This window comes from Copadichromis virginalis, linkage group LG19 (genome assembly GCF_057382275.1).
Source record: "Copadichromis virginalis isolate Kocher_CV1m ecotype Utaka linkage group LG19, C_Virginalis_male_GT1.1, whole genome shotgun sequence".
Taxonomy (NCBI): domain Eukaryota; kingdom Metazoa; phylum Chordata; class Actinopteri; order Cichliformes; family Cichlidae; genus Copadichromis; species Copadichromis virginalis.
The window spans coordinates 23,844,747-23,867,109 of record NC_140636.1 but is presented as its reverse complement, the minus strand read 5'-3'; the positions used below and the strand labels follow the sequence as shown (position 1 = coordinate 23,867,109).

Sequence of the window (22,363 nt, the reverse complement as noted above, 5' to 3'; positions counted from 1 at the left end):
TTCTTTTAGTGGAAGCAGTTAATCAATGTTACTTAATGCGCTGATAAAACTGCACCACTGCCTTCTCTTGTTCGTGAGTTTCAATTGAACCTTGCCGCAGTCTACGGATCTCGTTGATCGCGTCAATCCCAGAAATCTTCCGGGTCTTCACCAGGTAGCAGGCCAGCATTGTCCCTGTTCTCCCATGACCATGCATGCAGTGAACTGCCACACCCTGTAGAAAACAATACAATCACTATTTGAGTCAGTTATCTATAAAGTATCCCTGAATATTTTGGGGGTTATGGAGTATTTCTTCTAGGCTTGCTGTTCCCAGAATGGATAAATTATATTACTAATGCTATGTAATACATTTTAAAAATAATCTATTATCCCCCCCCCCCCTTTGGGCTCTTGGCAGAGTGTAGCACTTAGCTATGTTAGGGGAAAACCTGCAAAAGAAGACGTTTGTTTACAGGAATGAAATTTAATGTCAAATGTTTTAAGTTACAGTACTGAGGTAGCATACAACTGTTAAATGCATAACCATCCATCATGCACAGCCTGTCAGCATCTGAGATCTTACCTCACCCTTGGAGTTGCCCTCTTCCACAATAGAGAGGAATCTATCAATCTGATTGGGTGAAGGAGGAGTAAAGTCAACTATCTTGATGTGGTGAAGCTGTAACTCTGGGCATGAGTCATGGTTGGGTGGTTTCCTCTCACAGAGGCAAACCAGGTGCTTGATGCCATTGTCCACCATATACCGGTATTCACATGGCATCCTGGGCATCGCCAGTCCAGCCAGTTTGCCTGGCTCCACCCAGGAGAAGTTGTGTGGAGCAAAGGAGGCCATAACTATTCAACTGAGGAGAGGGCAGAGCATAGGTTTACTTTATAAACATTCAGTCTATATTAACAATATACGAAACAGTAAAATAAAACCATAATCTTAGTCTGAAACTGTTGATGTCACAAGTGGGATTCGAACCCTCACTTCCAGGAAAGTGTTTTTATTTATGTTTTTTTTTTTTTATCGTGTCACAACCCGCCTCAAAGTGTCTCAATCGGGACACTAAAAACTGATTTGATCTTTCTGAGGATAACATGTAAACTTCACATAGATACAGACAAAGCAACAACGACTTTTACATCTTAAATATATCAGTAAACAGTCGGGAAAGAGCGCTAAAATAAGATGCCAAGAGTGACACTGTGCAGCTGTCTACTTTACGTTAGCATAATGCTATTGACTAGGCTAGACAGTCCAGTGACTCATTGAGGGATTAGTTTAATAGGGTTACAAATGTAGCATTATACGGCACAGGTCTGGTACGGAAATACACTTCAGGCCTTACCAGACTTTACCTGTTTGTTTTCAGAGATTAGAAAAGCAAGTGACAAAAGGTAACCCCTAGCTAAACTTTAGCAATGGTATGATGAAACGAAGCACCTCGCAGATTTGTAAAGACAACTCGGGCGAGGAATTCACCCTATAGCAATTAGCTTCCCTATAGACAATGAATGTACCTGTCAAAAAGTCCTGAGAATTACTCACGGTTTACTGATGAATGCACTCTAGGGACTTGTTCAAACCGCCTCACCCTGTCTGTCAAGCTAGTTACTACGTTCGCCGTTAGCACGTACCGTAGACAACTTAATAGCAGCTACTTCACAATTTCGCTGATAACTACTACGATTCTACAAGAGTAAAACTGGAAAGACACGTATCTAACCAAGGCTAGATTGTGTCTGTTGCAATGCTAGGTATGACGCGCCAGGCAATCAATCAATCGGTGAGGGAAGCGGCTGTCAAGTTCTTCAATGAAAATCATCTTACTTGTTGTAATGGATATTTAGCTGCCTGCTAATGACAGAGAGGATTTCTGATTTCAGTTCAGCGCCTTCACAGTGGGATGAATTGTTGTTTTAGTAGCACAATATACAATAACACAATTATAAGTGTGCAGATTGCTATGATCGACTTTAAAAGATGGTCTAGCCGCTTCTGTTTGAAAGTCAGGATGGCCGAGCGGTCTAAGGCGCTGCGTTCAGGTCGCAGTCTCCCCTGGAGGCGTGGGTTCGAATCCCACTTCTGACAATAATCTTTTTACATTTTTTGATACAAGAATCTGGTTTTATTTCACCGTTTTGTTTATGATTAATGCTGACTGACTGTGAAGGTTCTCAGTCATTAATGCTGACTGACTCCTTGTTTGTGGCCCATAGAATCAACCCACACTGACAAGCTAAAGTTCTGGTTTTGATTCAGTGACCTTAATGACTGTTATGTAGTGTTAAGAGACATGGATTTTTTATGTTAAATCTAGCTAGTCTACAACTTTTTATTTTACATTTTAAATGCAAATAATAATGATTTAAAATGAAAATTAGGAAAACCTAAATGTAATTCGTGCAGTTGCATTTTCAGTACCTGCAGAGGGCAGCAAAATAGCTACACTGTTACCATTTTTAAAAAGTAAATGTCCTTTAAAGTTGCCAAACACACTGCTGGAGCCATTTTAATGAACTTGTGTTGCACTTCTCAAACTTTATTTTAAACTGTGGTGGAGATGTCAAAGTTTGGGATGCCAAATATTACAAGGAAATATTTCTAAAGTCGTTTTTTCATGAGAGTAAATGTTCTCTTATGAAACCGGTGTCAGCTTGCAGATGTGATGATGTTTCCAGAGGTTCTTAGTTTATATATATGATTACAAGCAATGTGGAAAAAATAATCTCACAGATCCGCTGCCTACTGCTTTTAGCAGTATCATGTATAATCGAGAGATGTGCTCGTTGAGTCTGCATTGAATCATTCTTGTTTTAATATTTACTTTTGTCACCTCCAGAATGAGAGTGCCTATTTTATACAACCTCCACATGAAAGGAAAGTGAGAAGATCATTTGACTGTTTCATGCAATAGTTAATGATACAAACACAAACATTCAGAACTCACAGCACGGCACAGTTTACTTGCTAGTCATTTCATACAAATAGTAGAAAGAGGGTTTGTATCTGAAGGAGACAAACTGCATCACATGTGCCAGACAGGCTAGATGTTGATACACAGAGACTGATTTTCAGAAAGGTAAAGGTGTAAATAGTCACAGAGTTGAATGTGTCAGACATCCCATTAAAAAAAGTTTTCACTAACCTGTTGGTGTTAAAAAAAAAAAGAAAAAAAAAAGACTTCAGTAATCACGTAGTTATAGAAAGATATTTAGGTAAAATTGGAATAAACACAAAATAAACAACTTAAAAAAAACATTCCAATATACAGGTGGCGTCTAGTGGTAGGCGTAGTTTTTTTGTTTTTTTTGCTTTCCTACAGAGCTCAACCAACCCTTAAACCACTGAACAAAACATCTGGAAGTCCCAAAAGAACCACATCCATATTTTTCTCATTTTATCTATTTTTTGTTGTTACACATCACAACCTGACGACATGGTAGGTTGACTGCTTGTCCATCATGTCTCTAGGTGGTTATCATCACACTCCTCCTCATCGTCGTCATCATCCCTTTTGTGTCATCTAAAAGCGCAGAACCCTTCAACATGCCGCACAGCCCCTCAAAAACAATTGCACCGCTTTAATGGTTACACTTTAATTTTTGCACTCTTTAGGTGCCGTTCGAGAAAAGGGGGCAATGATCGACGTGCCCTCCTACTAGAAGATTTCTATGTGTTTTGAACGTCCATGTTCAAAGTCCCCACACTTAGCAGACTGCTGCAGGGACGTGCCGAGTTTACAAGATGGCACAGAAGAACTTCTTCTCCCTGAACGGGTTCTCCGACGCTGGCACCGGCGACAATAAAGGGTCCTCTTTGGCATGAGCTTCGCAGTATGACATCAAGTCTGCTGCAGCTTTAGACACCTGCAGTTACAAACACACACACAAGTGTATCAGTTCAAGTTGGCGTGCACAGTGTGGAAAAACACCAGTCCAATTTAATTCAAAGAGTTAAATCAGAAGGCGGATGCTTGTCTTTTATCTGGATTTCAAACGCATAGCAGCATGCAGGAGCTAGATCCTGGTTAGCTTAGCTTTACCAAAGTACCCCTAGAAGTAAGTCTCACCTCTTAGCACTACTTTAAAACTCACAATATTTCATCAATAATTCTCACAAACTACCACCCTCATCATGTGACTTGCTCTGGCAATGCCTAATGTTAAATTTCGTTAAGTTAACCAAATAAATCATCTAATCATTCTGATCTTACACATCTATGGAAGCCCGTTTCTGCCACTACAAAAAAAAAAAGTATCCATAACTCGTTCTCGAAATTTGGACTTATTAACTCCAAATTTTGAGAAAATAACTCGTAATTTCGAGTTAATAAGTCAAAATGTCAAGAACGATACTTTATTTTTTTTAAGTGGCAGAAACAGGCTTCCATACACATCTGTACATATAGTACTGTGCAAAAGTTTCAAGCTGGCCCCCACTTCTTCATGTTTTCAAATAAAAATGGGAAACAGTATATGTAGAGTATATAAATCCAAAACCTGTCACTATTTGATCCGACCACCTTTATGCTACAGTACAGCCTGAACTCTTTTAGGTGAGCTTTCTAGTCTTTAAGGTGTTCAGGAATAGTCTCCAGGTTTCTTGAAGGACACTCAAAGCTCTTCTTTGGATGTTGGCTGGCTTTTTGTTCCATTGTCTGTCAAGATGATCTCACATCTAGCTCTAGGTCTGGGCTGTGGGGAGGTCTGCCCATGACTCATAGTGTTCCACTGTGTGTTCTTCTATCCAGGTATGCTTTTACTGACAGTGTGTTTGGGGCTTCTTGATTCCACCCTTCCAATTAAGGCCATTTCCAATGAGGCTTCAGGGACTATTAAATGGAAGCTCCTCATACATCTCTCAGGTCCTGTTCCAGAACTTTGGTGATTTTTTCCTCTATTTCTTAGGGACATGACTTTCATATACTCCTCATTTGCTGTAGCTAGTTTTTTAGGCCACCTCTTTTTTTGTCCTCCACTTATCCCGTTTTCTCACATTTTTAAGGACACACTGCACACCATGCTGAGAAACGCCACGTTTTCAGCTAATAGCTGTTTGGGGATCACCTTGTTGGTGAAAGTCCAGCTCATTCACCAAAATATAAAGACATGGGAGTTGACTGAAGACTTTTGCACAGTACTGTAAATCAGAAAAGTAATAATAAAGTCATGTGCGACAGCTGCGTTTGTCTGTTTTTATGACCGTAACAGTGATTGCTGCTCTCTTTGTAAGTACAGTTTGTTCTTAATAGGCTTGCCATTGCCAGTGTGTGAATGTGTGTGTGTGAATGGGTGAATGACTGAATGTAGTGTAAAGCGCTTTGGAGTCCTTAGGGACTGAGTAAAGCACTATACAAATGTAGGCCATTTACCATTTACCATTTTTACTTGGATACATTAGCAAAAATTAAAAGTAAATGAAGTATTCATTGCTATTGTTTACCTCCATTAGCTCTGTAAACTTTTAAGCCCAATTGTAAACAAATAAATGTAAGTTAACAGACGGAAACCTAATTAAAAACATAAACCACGAGGTGCCAGCGCACCTTTATCCTGTCGATGTTGGCTTCCATCTTCAGCTGTTCCACCAGCTTCCTGGCTTGTGCGATGCTGGCTGTGTTATTGCTCGCCATGGGCGCTATCAGTCAGGCCTCGCGTGCTCTGTCTGCCTGTAGCAGAAAGAGATTTAAACATCCCAACCATTTCAGCTCAGAGACGAGCACTATAATATAGTGCAGGAGTAGGCGACTCCAGGCCGCGAGTGCCGGTGTCCTGCAGGTTTTAAAAGTGTTCTTGATCCAACACAGCTGATTCAAATAGCTAAATTACCTCCTCAACATGTCTTGAAGTTCTCCAGAGGACTGGTAACGAACTAATCATTTGATCCAGTTGTGTTGACCCAGGGTAAGAGCTAAAACCTGCAGGACACCGGCACTCGAGGCCTGGAGTTGCCTACCCCGGATATAGTGTAACAGGCATGCAGAGAGGAGTGCTAGTAACAGATACCCTGTTTATTATCACATGCCTACAGACACACAAACCACAGACACAAGCATATTATTTATGGTGTCAGTTGCTAGGCAGCCCCTGACAGTAAGAGAGGGAGGCGGGGGAGGTGGGAGGGGAGTGTGGGGATGGCGCTTTGTCCGGTACTAAATTTCAAAAAAGATAAACGGATAAGAAACATTAGAGGTTTCAGAAAGGAAAAGCTCTCATTATGCACAATATCTTTTGTTTTTTTTAAACATATGTGGTGATACTCAGTCACAGTGTCACACAAGAGCACAGCGTCTGTCTCTGCCTTATATGTAGGACAATTCATGAAAAACATGGTGTGCAGCCATGAAAATTAACTACATTTCATTTGAGGTTTTGATTGTTTTCAACATAACAGGATATTTATTCTGTGAAAAAGGAAGCAACCTGGCCTCAGAAGCTATTATTGCCCCGTTTAAGCAGACATACGCTTGCTGAAACTGGACTTTTCCTCCATATAAAAGTTGCAAGATGTTAAATTAAATGCAAACTTTTTTACATGCCCTTTGTTTGAGTATATTACCTCTATCTGCAGGTAGTCTTGCTTACTCTCACAGTGCATAGAAAGTTGGCTGGCGATTCTAAATTGGCTACAAGTGTGAGTGGTGGTTTTTTTTCCTCCTTTGACAGCCCTATGGCAGCCAGTAGACCAGGTGTACTGAAGGGTAAAGCAGGTATACCTAAAGAATGGATGGACAGAGGCTCATAAAATATCTACTTATTCAAATATCTTTAAGAAGATAGCAATTTTTAATACACATATTTTTTCTCTCAACTGTAGCCACTGTATTGAGTTAGTAAAACTGTTCAAATGCTTAATGGGCTTCTTGCAGATCAAACAAATAACAACTGCCTCCTTGGAGAAGCTTCAATGCTCCTCAAGTTCTCTCTGGAACGCCTTTGAAGGTGCACATTTCTTGCCACTCTAGGTGATTAAATATTGGTGGAAAATACTTCCCAACGTGCTCACAGGTCTTTACATGCGATGAAACTGTTCAGCGTCTTCATTACGTTTCTCCAACTATTTATTCTTTACATTTGTCACCGTGTCCTGAGGGCCTTCCCTGAGTTCTCCAGCTGCTTTGATTAAATGGATCAAGCCCTCCAAAACGGCTTCATCCTCGGTGTGCGATCAATCATCGCTGGAGCCCCCCTTCGTTATTCGTCTGTGCACGCTGTGGTACGACTCAGCGTGGGTTCAGCACTCATCTCAGTGGGGTGCTGGAGCAAAGCATAAACATTAACGCTCTGCGGTGGCACATCTGCTCCTCAGCACAGGTTCACGGGTTGATTCCATGTTATATTTGCAATGCTTTAAAGATCGATTGTACTCAAATGAAGCAGAGAATTTAACTTTAAAGCGTTCTTAAATGGTTTACAGATAAAAAGAAATACCATGATTAAAAAGTACTACAGTGATCTCAGAATCAGAATACTTTATTAATCCCTAGGGGAAATTATTTTTCGTTACAGTGCTCCATTTAATCTATTTAATCTTTGGAGTAACCCTAAAATAAATGGGATAAAAACTGTAAAGCATCATGCACAAGAAGCTCCAACTGGCTTGTTTTTGTAATTTTTGCATAAGCTGAAACAATAAAATTGAAACCAATACAATGTAGAAGATTAATTATCAACACAAAGGTTAAACATTTTGAGGACAGGAAGAGTATTTTTTCATTTTCCATTTTCCCCCTCCTCTAACCTAAGCTGGAACATCTCTGCACGATGTCAGCGCAAACCAAATGACAACGTGTAGACGATCCGTGAGAACAGCCCGCAGCAGGCTCAAAGCGCGAGGAGTGGAACATAAACACGATGGTTTATAGCCACTGCAGCTGAGGGATCCTGGATGTTCTTAGTTTGAGGAGAACGTCACCTTGTAGGGTCATGGTGTGCCAAAAAACGCCCAACATCCATTATGAGGTTGCTAATCAACTCTGTTAGCGTTTTAAAAGCCCTTAAAGCAAACTTCGTTTTCGTCCCTCACCAAAATAAAAATAGGACAGAGAGTTATGATCGCTGAACAGAAATTAGTCTTTAGTGTCGTTTATATCAAGGCCACAATATTGTTTCAACACCCCTGGGAGACGTCAAAACAGGCCACCGTATCATCAGACTATTGATAGGGATAAATGTCACTCTGTAAGGTTTCTGGGATACGTGAAGAAAAGTAGGTCTTCCATTTTAACACATGCCCAAAAAAAAAAAAAAGAGGCACAATAGCCTATTTTAAGAAAATTGTCAAGGAGAGTTGATGTTTTGAATAAACGCTGTATTAAATATGGAAGAAGCTAAATGATCAAAGTCAAGTCCCCTTTTGTAATTTCTCAGTTTTTACATCTTCCTCCTGTCCTTGCATCCTCCCCTTGTGTCTTAGTTCACGTGAAGAGATGTGAGAAGATGAGGGAGAGACGCGAGGCGAGAGGACTGCAGGTATCAGGCGTTTAACACGATGAGGCTTCAGCGCTTCGTGTCAACTAAATATGATTTTTTGCACAGATACATCATAAATTGTTTCGTTACAGCCCAACTACTGATGAGCGTAACAGTGTTCACGCCAGCTTTTATAATTAGGTCTGCGTTTAATTAAATTCACCACATGCCGCATTGTGACGAGATATCGTACCTAGAGTCCCCGGAGTCCCTCTGTATTTTGTGTATTCCATCTGTGTGCCACGCTTACTTTATAAATACAGGCTAAAAACACTAGTGCAGAGGTGGCCTTCTCTTGTCCTCCAGATACATTTTAATAGCTGGGACATCCTTTAAATGGCACTCCGAGTTTAATTTCCAGGTCACAGGGAGGAGGACAGAGGCAGAAATCTGAGAAATGTAAAAAGTTTCACTTTTTATTTTACCCACTAAGCTCTATGATAATAAAAGAAATGGAGGCCACACGTAAATTAACTGCCACTCTGGTTATTTACAGTTTTGGCAGATGTAAGGCAGGAATTTCCCCGCTTTAGAGCTAAATAAAGTATACAGTCATGTGGAAAATAATTCTTTACTACATTTTATATAGTCATGTGAGAAACTAAGCTTGTAAACTCGCCTTTAGCGGGAAGTAAACATCTTCTTAAAAGTCTTTTAATATTTGGCTCACTCTTCTTCACAGTATTGCTTCAGTCCTTTGAGGTTTGTGGGCACTCGCTGATGCACAGCTCTCAGCATTTCAACTGGCTTGTGGTCTGAGCTTTGACTGGTCCACTGCAAGCACCTTGGTTGTTGTCTTTTTATAGACATACTTGTCTTTTTCTAATTGCACTTGCATGAACTTCAACATTTAACATGTTAACTGAGGCCTGTAGAGTCTGAGTTTTTCCGAGGATTGCACAGCCTGACCTTTGCAGGAATGTTGACTCCTGGGAAGATTGTAGTATCATATTAACATGCACCTAAATGCTCAAGACTAGCAAACTATCAAAAAGATTGAATTAGTTAATAAGTAAGTGCTCTTTATTCATATGGAAGCAGTAAGGGTGTAGTTAATTAATCAAAGGGCTATATTTCATCTCATCAAAGTTAATTTAACACATTGCTAAGGGATGAAACAAAAAAAGCTACATTGCTCGCTTGGTTAAAAATGGCAAAAACGTCTCCAAATGACACTAAAGTTAAAGCATGAATTTGGAAAACAGAGAATAAAGAGAAAAACAAAAAAGTAAGAAGCAATTGGGCAGAGCTTTCACTGAGGCTGCAAGGTCACTTTCCTGTTCATTACTGTTGGAGCGTGCGAAAATGCCACCCTGACATTTTCATATCTGCTAAAGGAGGGCGGGGTGATGGTGACATGTAGCAGATGCACACTTTTCCTTCCTTCCTTCCAACCTAATTTCCTTTCCTTTCTGCTAGCTGCTTAAAATACCATTCTGAGATGTTGCGTCTGGTGTCATCATCCCGATAAGTGTGACACTGATAAATAATGCATTCAGATGGACAGAGGCCTTAACCGTGTAAGCTGTCGACAACTTTATGGCAGCTGTCACGATTAGTTCACAAACTCTTTGCAGCAGCAGCAAGAGGGCTGTGTCATCACCGTGCCCTTGTGATGGCATCAGCCACACAGGGGTAAATCAGTCCATTTTTTCACTTTATTAGTTTGCTTTGCAGTTTTCTTCATTAATATAATTTATTAATCATTTGGTTAAACCTAACACTGATATGATGAGGCGCGCACATAGTAGCATTGTTTGGTTTTTCTAAAATGTTTTGTTATATTAATTATGTTTCTCTTTCTTTGAGTTACCTGGGTTTGGGCGGTGGATGTTTATATTTAGCTGACCTCTTTTATGGGCCTGCTAAGTATGCTTTTGAATTTTGTTAATTTTGGACTTTTTGAGGGTTAAAATAAAGAAAACCCTTTTTGAAGATACTTTTTTGCCTGTGTCCTCTTTGCTTTGGCTGCTTGGTCCCTCACAGCCCTCATGCCACAAGATTGAGAAAGATGTCGCCATGCGTCTTTTCTCGTCAACCTTCTTCCTCTTGCCTGGACGTACCTTGTCTACTTACTCCTCCGCGCTCTGCCCTGGTGCGCGTCTGCAGTTCAGTCAGCAGTTTGTGTCTGCCACACTCTCTGCAAACAAGGAGAAGGAAAGAGAAGGGCAGTGAGAATCGGAATCAGAGCTCTGCATGCTTTCAATCCCACATTCCAGATAAATTACGCCAAGGCATGTCTGTGCAGCCTCTGTCCTCTGATCAGTGTGTGTCAGAATGTCACAGATAGCTCCTACAAACTCGGCTAAAGACAAATAACTGATGGAGAAACAGCGCACCACAGCACAAGTGACAAGGCAAAGTCATTTATACTTTTAAAGGAAATATGCTTGAGAGAAAGATGAGAGGATGATTTTTCAACAGCTAGTTAGGCTATCTCAAAGATAGGGCAGGGACAAGGTAACATAATCTGCCTGTAGCGCCACCAAAACTCATCAGTTAATGTTTGATCCCATTTGTTGATGCCATACAAAGTTTTGTGTTGAAGGGGTTAAATGTGTGACTATTTTGTAGCCAGATCCTTAATTATAAGCACAAGTCAAACTTTTACGAGTCTGTCCAGGCTCATAAAAATGCATGCCACGAAGGATGTCACCAATGTCCTGAGAGATATGGGACTTTGTCATTGATTTAAGGTAAATTTACTCAAAAATATGTCGCCCTTTCACACTAATGTCTGATGGATTCAAACGATGACAGTGTGTGCCAAAGCTGAAGAAATTCCTTCAAGGTATTCCATAGTATAATGTGGATAATTTGGAATTTGTGATATTGCATTTGTGTCATTTGCATAGGTGATTTGCTCTGCAGAGTGAAGGTTTATGGGTACACAACCTATGCATGACATGCTTGCATGTGGTCCTCCATAAAAACCAACACTGGGTAGCCTGACTGAGATGACGCTGTGCGTAACTCAAGTGCGGATTTTGTAAAGTTGCCCAGAACAGGAAAGGAATTGCAGTGGAGTCCACAACACAGAGGGAGCAGGGTGGAAAAAAACCTTAAAGAAGAAAAGAAAATAGCTACAGTGGACAGTTTTTATTGTTTTAAACACTTGGTTTCACTTTAGCCTTTTGTATGTTATAACTTTGCTTTTCCCCAGACCAGTTGTTCCATGAACTATGCTGGTCCCTTAACTTGGAAACAGCTACCTCTGTTGCAAACATACTAATCCTCAGACTAAACTTAAAATGTTTTCATCACGATAAGAAGGCTGATCGTTCTTCTGTCTATGCAATAAATATGTACAACAGAGATCAGCTGTTTACCCTAGCTTAGCATAAAGAGGTTTTACAGGCTTTCAGGAAGACATATGGAATATAAAGTGCTGTGTAGTGAGATTTAGATGTGCTGGTAGAACAGAAGTAGCCTAGTTATTTGTCCTCATTTGCAGTCTTTACACTAAACAAAGCAACAGTGCTAGCGGTCCTCCCATCTAACTCTCAGCAAAACCACAAATAGTGACACTTGTAAAAATGTCCAACTCTTCCTTTAAGTCTTCAGTGGGTGCTGACCCTAACTTTCTCTCTATCAGCCTGTCCTTTCTTCTTCTGGCCATTCAGATTCATTCTTTAATGCATCTGTGACTCTGCATCTCAGTTCTGATAAATGGGCCAATTATCCCGCATGAGCAGATCTGCAGAGGATGGGAATTCCTGCCATCATAAATCATGGTAGCACACAGCGCGCAACATTAAAGCAACGTTACAATGAGGAATCCATTAACAAAACCTTGCCAACAGCTGCAGGACCCCTGAGCCAAAGTATTTTAGCAATGCTGAAGCTGCTTGGAGTTTAAATAACAAGCAAAAAGAAAGAGGACTCTTGCAGTCTTGGAGTTCACTGTAGCCCCTCCAGATTCACTGGTGGTGCCATTAATCTACATTGTTACACTGTGTTATGCAAGCGTCTATAATAATCTCATCTGCGCAGTGATTCTTAAACTAGCAGCAGGAGAGCTGTAGCAGGTGTGAAGTGTGTAACGGGATGGTCTTGTAAAATCTCTTAATGGGAAATTTTATTTAGTTCTTGATGGCAAAGAAAAAGTTTTTTTGATACTCCACTAAAAAAGTCAAATGCTGCTGCACTTTCAGAGCAGCAGTCGAAGAACAGTGATGTTTAAGAAGCCAGTTTGATTTGAGCTTTGTGACAGTGTATTATTTTGCTGAAAGAAGCCACCAGAAGATGGGGATAAACGGCCTGGTCAGCGGCAGGCGGCAGCATTTAAATGATGCTCAGTTGGTACGAAGAGGTCCAAAGTGTGCCAAGAAAATGTTCCCCATGTTTCAGGCTCCCGGGGCCATTACCAACAGCCTCAGCCGCTGATATAAAGCAGAATGAATCCATGTTTTCATCTTGTTTATGCCAAATTCTGCCATCTGAATATCGTAACAGAAATGAAGACTCTTCAGACCAGGCGATATTTTCCAGTCGTCCATCATCCAATTTTAGTGAGCCTGTGCAAACTGTAGCCTTATTTTTCTATTCTTAGCTGACAGGAGCGGCACTTGGTGTGCTCTGCTGTAGTACATCTGCTTCAACGTTCATGCGTTTTGCATTCAGAGATGCAAACAGTACCTGTTGCCTTGATATAAGCTCAAAGTAGTCTGGCCATTCTCCTCTGACCTCTGAGACCAACAAGGCATTTTTGCCCAGTTAACTTCTGCTCACAGAATCTTTTCTTTTTTTGGATCACTTTGTGTGAACTCAGAGATGGTTGTGTGGGAAAATCCCAGTAGAGCAGCAGTTTCTAAAACACTCAGACCAGCTCATGTTCAAAGGTACAAAAATCATCTTTCTTCCTCGTTCTGATGCTCAGCTTAAACTTCATCATCTCGACCATGTCTACACGCCTCAATGCATTAAGTTGCTGCCATGTGATTGGCTGATTAGACGTTTGCATTATGGAGCAGTTGAACAGGTGTACCCAATGAACTGGCCTGTGAGTTTATTTGCTGTGTGTATCACCCAGTTATTCTAACTAATAACTGTTATTGACATTACACAGTGGCAGAGTCACATGACTAGTAACATGCGACTGTGTCATCATAAGTTTTATTTATATAGAACACATGTTTGCTCACAGAAACATCCGGCTTGTCAATCAAAAGAATTGCTTTTACATCCGGGAACTTTCCAGCAATCATCTTCTGTCGGCTGCTGCTGGGATCGAGAGCAATATGAAAGTAAAGTTTTATAAACACTGAATTTGCAAGAAATTAAACAGCTAGTTTAGCAGTCTGCTACCCTCCAAACAAAGTTTGTGATTAACGTTAAAAAAAAACCCCAGACCAATGTTTTTTCCCAACTAGGCCAATTATAACAGTTTTTAAAACATAGCTGTATTTGTGTGTGATCTTCTCTACAATAAGACTTATTATTGCAGCCAGAAGAGTCGCCCCCTGTTGCCCATTAAGAGAATGAGGCGCTTCTGAATGTACTTCACCTGTCGGGCCTGGAGGTGACGATAAACTTTTAAAAGTGTGGGACATAAATTACGCTTCAAACAACATTACCGTGTATTTTAGACAACTTTTCCAGCCATATAATGTTGCCATTTTAATCAAGTGCCTCCAATGTTGCATGGTAACTGAAAGGTAGCTAGTTTGATCCCACCCAGGTCGGACATCAGGAAATAAAACACATTCTGTGGGGAAACAAACACTTCTTGTGAGTGTGAAAATAAACACTCATCTCATTTACTATAGAAAAGAGACAAAGTGTCTTTTTTATAGTAATGGCTGCACTAACTTTGGTAATTTCCTGCTTATTTTAATTCACTTTATGCTGTGGGAAAGTCAGGAAAGCCAGCCATTCTTAAAAAAGAAAAGAAAAAAGTTGCTGAATTTGATTTCCTGGTGAACAGATTATGTCGTCATATTAATGTTGCAAAGCAGCAGCGAGATCAGTGGATGAAAGACAAAGGGTGTTAAAATACTTAAGTCCAAGGAATTCGTTTTTTTATCTAAATACTTGGAAATATCGTTCCTTACTTTTAGACCAGTAAAGAATTTCTAGCTAAACTGTGGTGAGCGGGAAAAAACAAATGCAACATGTGAGTGGTGATCCATTTCTCTCCTTTGTTCCAGCCTTCTGCTTCCCGTCCCTCCCTGTATGGCAGACAGGTGTTCACCGATATGACAGAACCACCCCCAGCATGCTCTGTCCTGCTTCTAACACCACAGAATCAATCTAACCCCTTCTGCCATCCTTCCCCTGACATTTGGAGCTTTTTTGAACCTCTTCCTACAGGCTTTCGGGGGGTCTGTGTTTGTGACGAGGCCCTCCATAGATGTGATTATAGCTGCTGCTCGACTCTGGGTGTCGCTGACTTAAAGGGTGATTAAGCGCCACAGGAAACATCCTGGTGAGGAAAATATAATTCCTGGCCTGTCGAGAGTGACGATCTCTTACGTACTCCCACGCAGGCTGGCTCTCGGCTCAGTTCTCCTTCCCTTTTTCCAACTCCTTTCACTTCTGTAGTGCACACCTTATTTATCCTGTCTTTTATTCCCTACACCATCCAAAGAGAAATTTAAGCAGCGACGCAGGGAGTGTTCTGTCCTCTGTGATGCCTAGGGTGTGAAATCAGAGCGTGGTAATTAAAAATGTGTCCCTGGCTCAGCCATCTGGACCCTGGAGAGTCAGTGATTAACCTGCAAGGGTCTGCAGGGACAGCAAGAAGGCAGGAAGTAACCCCTGCTCAGAGCTCATTTGAAGGTCTCTTAAGGCCTGTCTTTACAAGAATGCAAACAGCACACCTTCCTCAAAGCCCCCTTACTTATTGTTGCTGTTACATTTAAGTTACACTCATAAACCCAGCAGATTTAATACAAATTCTTGGTTATTTCCAAAGAAAAGTTCTTTTTTGTAGTTTTTCTTTTAAAAAAAGTAAAAGTTTCTCTTCCCTAGTAGACAAATTGGCATTTAATTTTGCCTTTTTCAAACTGACAGATTTGGGGTGAAAAATGTAGATTCCCCAACGAGTTCATGAGTGATTGCTGGACTTTGTTAGCTGTTGCCAAGTGAAAAGAGGGTTCTGCATTAAAAACCTCCTTCTGATTGCTCTGGTCATTAGCAGATTGCCGCACTTGTCTGCATGAAAGATCAGACTTGTCTGTAAACACTGTATTTTGCTAGTGTTTGCAGACAAGTTGGTGTCATCCATACAAACTTCGATGGCAACTAGCAACCCAGAAGTCACACAGGGTTTTCTGTGCAGTCCTGGATAACTATGTGCCAGCTAGAGGGCTGAAATCCACCCTATCCTCCCTGGCATATTGCATCCTACAAAAAACTATCTGTATACCTCGCTACTAATGACGGTATGCAATAAAATGTTATTTCTTTTCAGACAGAGACTGCAGCGTGTTGTGCGCTCTGCTGAGAAGGTGATTGGCTGCAGACTCCCATCTTTGCAGGACCTGTACACCTCCAGGACATTGCGGCGTGCAGCTCGGATCTCAGCTGACCCTTCTCACCCTGGACACAGTCTGTTAGACCTGCTCCCCTCAGGCAGGAGGCTCCGGTCCATCCGCACCAGAACCTCTCGCCATAAGAACAGTTTCTTCCCCTCTGCTGTTGGACACATGAACAATAACCATATGACTGTCCCCGCCACTAACACATGACCCTACGCTGTGTTCACTGTATCATTCCATGTTTGGCACTGATCACCACCTGCACTCAACGTAGCACTCTTAATTCTTATTCTCATGTATATATCTCATGTATATCTCATGCACATATCTTTCCACGTAGCACTTTTAATTCTTATCCCTACTTTTATTTTTTCCATGTCTATTTAAGTGTTATTTATGACACCATGTTTGCACTGAAGCACCGCAGCAATTTCCTAATGTTGTAAACCTGCTCAACATTTGGCAATAAACCCCATTCTGATTCTGATTCTGATTCTGATTAATCAAGCTGAGCTTATAGCATCCTGAGAGAAGTATTTGCAATCCTTCCCATTGAGTCAGTATTTCATGCTTTCCTACCAAACAAAACCAATCCTAAACCTGGCTGCGGATTTTTTAACAATGTAGTTTTTCCATTTATTTCTGTAGCCTTGTGTGAGTGTGCAGAAGAAAAAGTGTGCAAAAACTTCAGTCATCTGACTCTCATAGTATGACAGAGTAACTGTACCATCCTCAATGCGTCATAGGACACTGAGCTGCGATGTCACTGGGGAACTAAAGACAGCAAAGGGCACACTCAGCTAAAGAAAGATTTGCAAAAGTGTAAACGGATACTAGAGGACACCAAGAAAGAGAGAGAAAAGCAAATAAAAGCTGGAAATAAAGTTTGTTGGAAAAATGAAAGAGAGGATGTGGTAGCAATACCTTCTTCCAGAGTGGCTTTGACCGCAGCAAGGAGAAGTACAGAAACATAAAACTGACCTCCGGAGTTATTAATGAACACAACCAGGAAGATATTGACTGTTGACTGTAATTTAGCACGGATCCCTGCCCTTGAACAGGAGAAAGGACGCCCCTCCCTCTGCACGCAAAGACGAAGCGATGAGACACAGAGAGCTGAACTGTCAGGTCATAACTGTCTGTGGAGATGATGCTGAGTGCGACAGCTGAATGCCCTTCTCCATCACAGTCTTCAGTTATACTGGGCTCTGAGCGGCATCATATTAGTAGAAGAAATAAAGAACATTTGGAGGTTTGATCACAAACCGGCCCATTCAAGAGGCCTATCCCTCACTGATAAGCCTGAAAACACAAAGAAATGAAAACATAGTGCAAGTTAATATCTGTACTAGCTAACTGAACATGCACTGACTGAAAAACGTGTGAAAACATCGCGGGAAAATCTCATGTCAGCCACCAGAGTTGCGTATTTAGCACTAAAAGAGCGCCTCAGTGCTGTGGATCTATATTGTGTGTGGGAGGGAGGCTTGTGGTTGCGTTTCATTCATGATTTATGAAAAATACACAATCCCCATTCAATATCTCTAAAGCCATTGCTTTTTAATATAGCACTGTAAAGCGAATTCACTAAGAAATAGAAAAGGATCTAAATGTTTCTTTCAAATCTCCATCATTTAAAAAACAAAAACATGTAAGATTAAAACATTTTAGCTGCTAATTTAATCATTGAACCATTTAAAGGGCTAGCAAGCACGCAGCTGTAAATCTGTTTTATTGATTCAGTCACAAAAAACGTTTTTAGAATCTGTGTCAAGTGAAATAAATATTCATGATGACGATGATGATGATGATCATCAGGCTAATTTTTCCCCCAGCATTGTTTTAATTTTGGCACGTATTAGCTGCTTCGTGCTCCCTCCTCGTGCCACTTCCTCCCAGTCAGACCACCACCACCCACGATCATTCAATGAGCCTGGACATCTGTGCCACCCCCAGGACGCCCTGCCCATCTTACCATCTCAGAGGCTGTGTGTGTACATATACTGTATACATGTGTAGTGGGGGTAATCTAGGTCCCTGAGGGGGGAGGGGAGAAAGCAGTGGCCCAGGAAATTACGCATCCGCTGGGAGTCAAGGAGGCAGCAGGGAGGAGGCTTCTTTTGCTCCAGGGAGTGCAAATATGGTCTTTTATGTTTATTAAATCAAACAGCCAAGGTCCTGTGTGTTTTTGCATTGTCAGATTGAAACAGTGACCAAGTGGTTTGGCTTTTCCTCAAACGTAAAGCATTTTAAACCTTTGATTTGCGTGTTACATAACAGCAGTGCAGTTAGTGGGATAGAAACAATGCACTGGCGCTCACGGGAACAGCCTCTGAGCTTCAGGAGCAAACACAAAGAAAAAAACCCAATTCTTTTTTCTTTGGGGGGGTCATCAGCCAAATAATGCTGCTGATTTTTGTGAAGGTTTTCGGGGGGTAATCACGTCTTTTACCCACTCTTTAATGATACTTGGAATGAGACAGTGTGGTCGCATCTTTTGTGTACGTCAGTTTCTGTTCTCCGTGATTTCATTGACGGGAATCTGAAGGAGTTTTGTCCTCGCTCATGGCAGCACAAACACATTTTTCCTCTGAAATTAATCAGCATGCAAGAGAATAACACAGCCAGATTCCTGGGCTGTTAACAATATCACAAACATCCGGGCTTGTGTGGATTCTGCTGAGGGACCATCACAGACGCTCACTGGGCTTCTGGTCTTTCTGATCAGCTTTTACAAACTAAAAGCCTGGAAACTAAACACTTCTGATTGATTTGGACTCGAGTCAGACTTGCTGTAAATTTTATTTAAACACATCTCTGTGAGATTAATCAGTTAAGAGAGACTTTAAACTTATATGACAGCTATGAGAGGTGACAGGCCTGAGACTTTTCCTCCTGCAGTGACCTCTGCCGTGGCTTTAGCCTTTGCTGGATTTGCTCCAGGAGACCTAAAAACTGCTCCTGCGAACTTGAAACTCGAGGATTTGAGTTGGATTGGATAAGACTTGCATCTGGTAGATCCGGCTCACACTTAATTCACAAAAATAAAAATGTAAATAACAATGTTTTTTTCATTGGAATCAGTGGTCTGCTGGGAAAACTCAGGCCGTATCCTGCGCTAGGGTGGATATGTGACATCTACCACCCACCCAACCACAAATCTATAGAAATAGCGCTCCCCAATGGCAGCAGCGGTACAACAATGCCACAAAAGTGTGTGACAGCTATGTGACTTGACTCCGAATACTTTCCCCACAACTTATTGTCTAGATGCGTACTTTAAGAGGGTTAAAGTTATATCGCCACAGCCACACGCCAGTGGACAATGAAGACATAACAACTCAAACTACTCTGTTTTCAGGCAGTTAGTCGACCGTATCAACCGGGTGCCCGCTGCACAGCTACGCATGGTGGACATTTCTCTTTATATGCAGATTGTAAAAATTAGGTCTTGAGTTTAGACTGTAAAAAAACATTTAAAGTCTAGTGACTTGGCTTGAGCTTTGTTTCGAAGACTCATGACTTGATTTCCTCTTTACCTAAACGACAGCTGAGAACACAGCACAGTCGAATGAGCTTAAAAACCAAAATCAACACTGTTAGAAGCAAACAAGCGCTTTGAGTACAAAGGTCAAAGCCTTTAATTCAACATAATTCCCACCTCATGTTTGCTTTTCCTATGAAGTCACTTCTGCTCACATCTTAAATAAGGAAACTGACACACAGATGACAAGGCTAACTGTAGTTTCTCACTTTACCCTGAAACAGAATCATTTTTGGGCGGAGGTTCTGAAAGGAGCAGGGAGAGGTCACCATGCTCAGCAAGTCGTGCACCGCTCGGTTCCCCTTACTCTTTTTCAGTCGTTCCTCCCTTACTGCCTTCGCTTTCTATTTACAGACTCGGCACTGGGGTTCTGGAAAACACTCAAGGTTTTGTGAGGCATTGTGAGCCGCTCTTTTAGTCTCAACATCGATGCAGCTGATGTGGCCTCGGAGCAGTTCCTCTTTGAGATACAGTACGACCTGCCTGGACGCGAGCTCTTGCGTAATTCCAGCTCGCATTTGTAATAGGCCTGGATATGTAACACAATTGCATGCACATGATTGGGTGATTTAACGTGAGCTGTGCATGACGATGCCTTTGTGTGACGGGCTAAGACCGGGGAAAAACAGCGCATCTGTGTTTGTTTTCTTGCATTTCTTTTGAATGTGTGCCGCTGTCAGCATCTATATAGTCTTTAAGCTCCATAAAAAAAAAACATCCACCACCCCCCTCTCCACCTCCTCCCTCCCTCCTTCTCCCTCAGCCATCTGCCTGATACAACCACTACATCCAGCTTGTGTGTTGTCAACTGCTTTTTCCTTTCCTCAATGGAGGGCTAGGAAGCCTCACGAAAAGCTTCTGGATAACTTTCGGCTGCTTCCGTCTTTTGCATCTCTTCCTGCCAACCACCCCCACCCTGCTTTTCATCCACCTCTTTCTTTGCCTTTTCCATCCCTTCTGCTCAGGCAAATATCCCCTGAAACAGATGCCCTTAATTCCTCTGGCCCCACATTATAAGATTTGCCCAATCCTGAGGCAAGAAGGAGGAGTGAGGAATAAGAAAAGCAAGGAAGAAAGCCCACTCTCCTGTTTTCTTTTCACACACATATATAGGAGGAGATAATGGACGGGGAGGGGGGTATTAAACAGCGGCTCACCTCTGAGGAGGGAGCTTTTTAGTGATTTTAGAGGGAGGAGGGGATTCCATGACGTAAACCAGCCAGCAGCATCAATCTCACCCCTCGAGCGCTGACAAAAAAGACATCATGGATATGTAAACCCCCCCCCCCCCCCCCCCCCTCCTCTGGAACACACCCTGTTTCAGATGCGATTAACCCACATGCCACCAAATTACAAAAAATAACTAAATGTCAGGAAGCAAAAATGTAAATAAAAATTCAACCAACCTTTACTGTGGTTGTGTGCTCTCCTTCTGTGAATCCAAATGCAGCCAGTCATGTGGAGTAGTATCCACGCGTTCTGCCTTCTGCTGATCTCTTTCTGTCACACACACACACAGAGGCAGCCGATTACATCCACGCTCACAACACACACTCCTCTATCTGTATGGCTTTCGCTCTCTCCCTCTCTCTCTGTGTGTCTACTCCCGCTGAGATCCTACCTCCTCACTGCTGCTCCGAGTCTCCACCCTTCAGCGAAACGCTCGGGCTCCAAGAATCTACCCTCCTCTTCATCCTCCCTCCCTCTTTGTGTCTTTTCTTTTCTGCTATTAGGACACACTTCCTCCGCCTCTCAGAGGTCCACAGGAAAAGCCTCGAGTGTCTCTCTAAACAGCTGCAATAAACAGATGCATACCAGGACAGCCGACATCACATCCTGTATTGCATACACGACACACGCCTTCTTGCCACAGCGGAAATGTTTAATCATCAGTCTACTTGCATATCACAGCAAAGCCAAAGATCAAAAGATTAAAAAAACACAAAAAGTGTGCGGTACATTTGGGAGTACAGAGGTTTTCTGCATGTGCTGGATACACTCAATTTGGGCGAGTGTACTAGAAGAAAAAAAGTCAAAAACTGGTTCTTACCCTTAATACTGGCAAACCTAACTGATGTTATCTTGCAAACGCAACAGGCCCCAACAACTGGTTTAAATATGCTGCACTTTGCACCATATCTTGTCACATTATCTTGATGGCGCCATGTTCCATATTATTGTGGGATTGGGACTTTTTTCTCTTTTCTTTTCTGCTATTTGTGCTGCAAAGGCACTTAGCAAACAACTGCCTGATGCGAAAGCCAGATTCTTAACTCAACTACGCAACCGGCAATAAACAAGCATGTTAAAATCGGCATTAATGTTTCGATTACTATACGCTTGCATTTATCTGATTTCGTTTAAGCTTGTTTTTCCTTGTAATTGGTTAGTGTTGTTATTTTTATGCCTTTCTTTGCCAATCCTGCATTTAACAGCATAACAACCCATCCTAAGTTTCTGAAAAACAACAAAGGGAATGTCTGGCTTTTTAACTAGTAAATATAATACATTAAGTTTTTGTGCCATGTAATTACTTCAGTGCATTCAGAGACAACAGGGAATTAAGGTGATTACAATCTTTACTCATCCAAAAATTTAAATTTAGGCCAGTTTCCTCTGTTCTGTTGAGCCATTAATTGATCTGGCTTGTTTTGGTGCCAGTTGCAACACTCGGTATCTCTTTTCATATATATTGAACCACTTATTCTAACAAACAAACAAATAAACCCCAACAACAACAAAAACATCTTTCAACAGCTGATAAATCAAAATTTACAGAGTAAAGAAGAGACAGGAAAAAACCCTTTAATCATGATATGAGTTTTGAGCAGAGGCACCATGTTGGCAACATCTGTTTGCCAGTCTTAAAAACATA

At 41.5% G+C, this 22,363-nt stretch overlaps 2 protein-coding genes and 1 non-coding gene across 8 annotated transcripts; 1 reads left to right on the top strand and 2 right to left on the bottom strand.

Annotated features, from left to right (window-relative positions):
• Nucleotides 1-15: 15 nt before the first annotated feature.
• dusp23b (dual specificity phosphatase 23b) lies at nt 16-1,934 on the bottom strand. Of its 4 annotated transcripts, none has more exons than XM_085440823.1 (3): nt 1,820-1,934; nt 566-845; nt 16-214 (listed from the first exon to the last, which is right to left on the bottom strand). In XM_085440823.1, exons 2-3 carry the CDS (start codon nt 833-835, stop codon nt 29-31), a joined length of 456 nt encoding a protein of 151 aa, XP_085296949.1. In that variant the 5' UTR covers nt 836-845; nt 1,820-1,934; the 3' UTR covers nt 16-28. The 4 variants fall into 4 exon arrangements, with proteins under 4 accessions (XP_085296949.1, XP_085296947.1, XP_085296948.1 ...); XM_085440821.1 differs by lacking the exon at nt 1,820-1,934 and adding an exon at nt 1,510-1,783; XM_085440822.1 differs by lacking the exon at nt 1,820-1,934 and adding an exon at nt 1,627-1,783.
• Nucleotides 1,935-1,997: 63 nt separating this feature from the next.
• trnal-cag (transfer RNA leucine (anticodon CAG)) lies at nt 1,998-2,080 on the top strand. Its single transcript has one exon. It is a non-coding gene; the product is annotated as a tRNA-Leu (tRNA).
• A 709-nt stretch (nt 2,081-2,789) lies between these two features.
• gng2 (guanine nucleotide binding protein (G protein), gamma 2) lies at nt 2,790-21,214 on the bottom strand. Of its 3 annotated transcripts, none has more exons than XM_085441185.1 (5): nt 21,110-21,214; nt 20,895-20,988; nt 10,527-10,603; nt 5,538-5,660; nt 2,790-3,858 (listed from the first exon to the last, which is right to left on the bottom strand). In XM_085441185.1, exons 4-5 carry the CDS (start codon nt 5,622-5,624, stop codon nt 3,730-3,732), a joined length of 216 nt encoding a protein of 71 aa, XP_085297311.1. In that variant the 5' UTR covers nt 5,625-5,660; nt 10,527-10,603; nt 20,895-20,988; nt 21,110-21,214; the 3' UTR covers nt 2,790-3,729. The 3 variants fall into 3 exon arrangements, with proteins under 3 accessions (XP_085297311.1, XP_085297312.1, XP_085297310.1); XM_085441186.1 differs by lacking the exon at nt 21,110-21,214 and adding an exon at nt 6,551-6,707 and having other exon boundaries at nt 20,895-21,103; XM_085441184.1 differs by lacking the exon at nt 21,110-21,214 and having other exon boundaries at nt 20,895-21,103.
• Between the last annotated feature and the right edge of the window lie 1,149 nt (nt 21,215-22,363).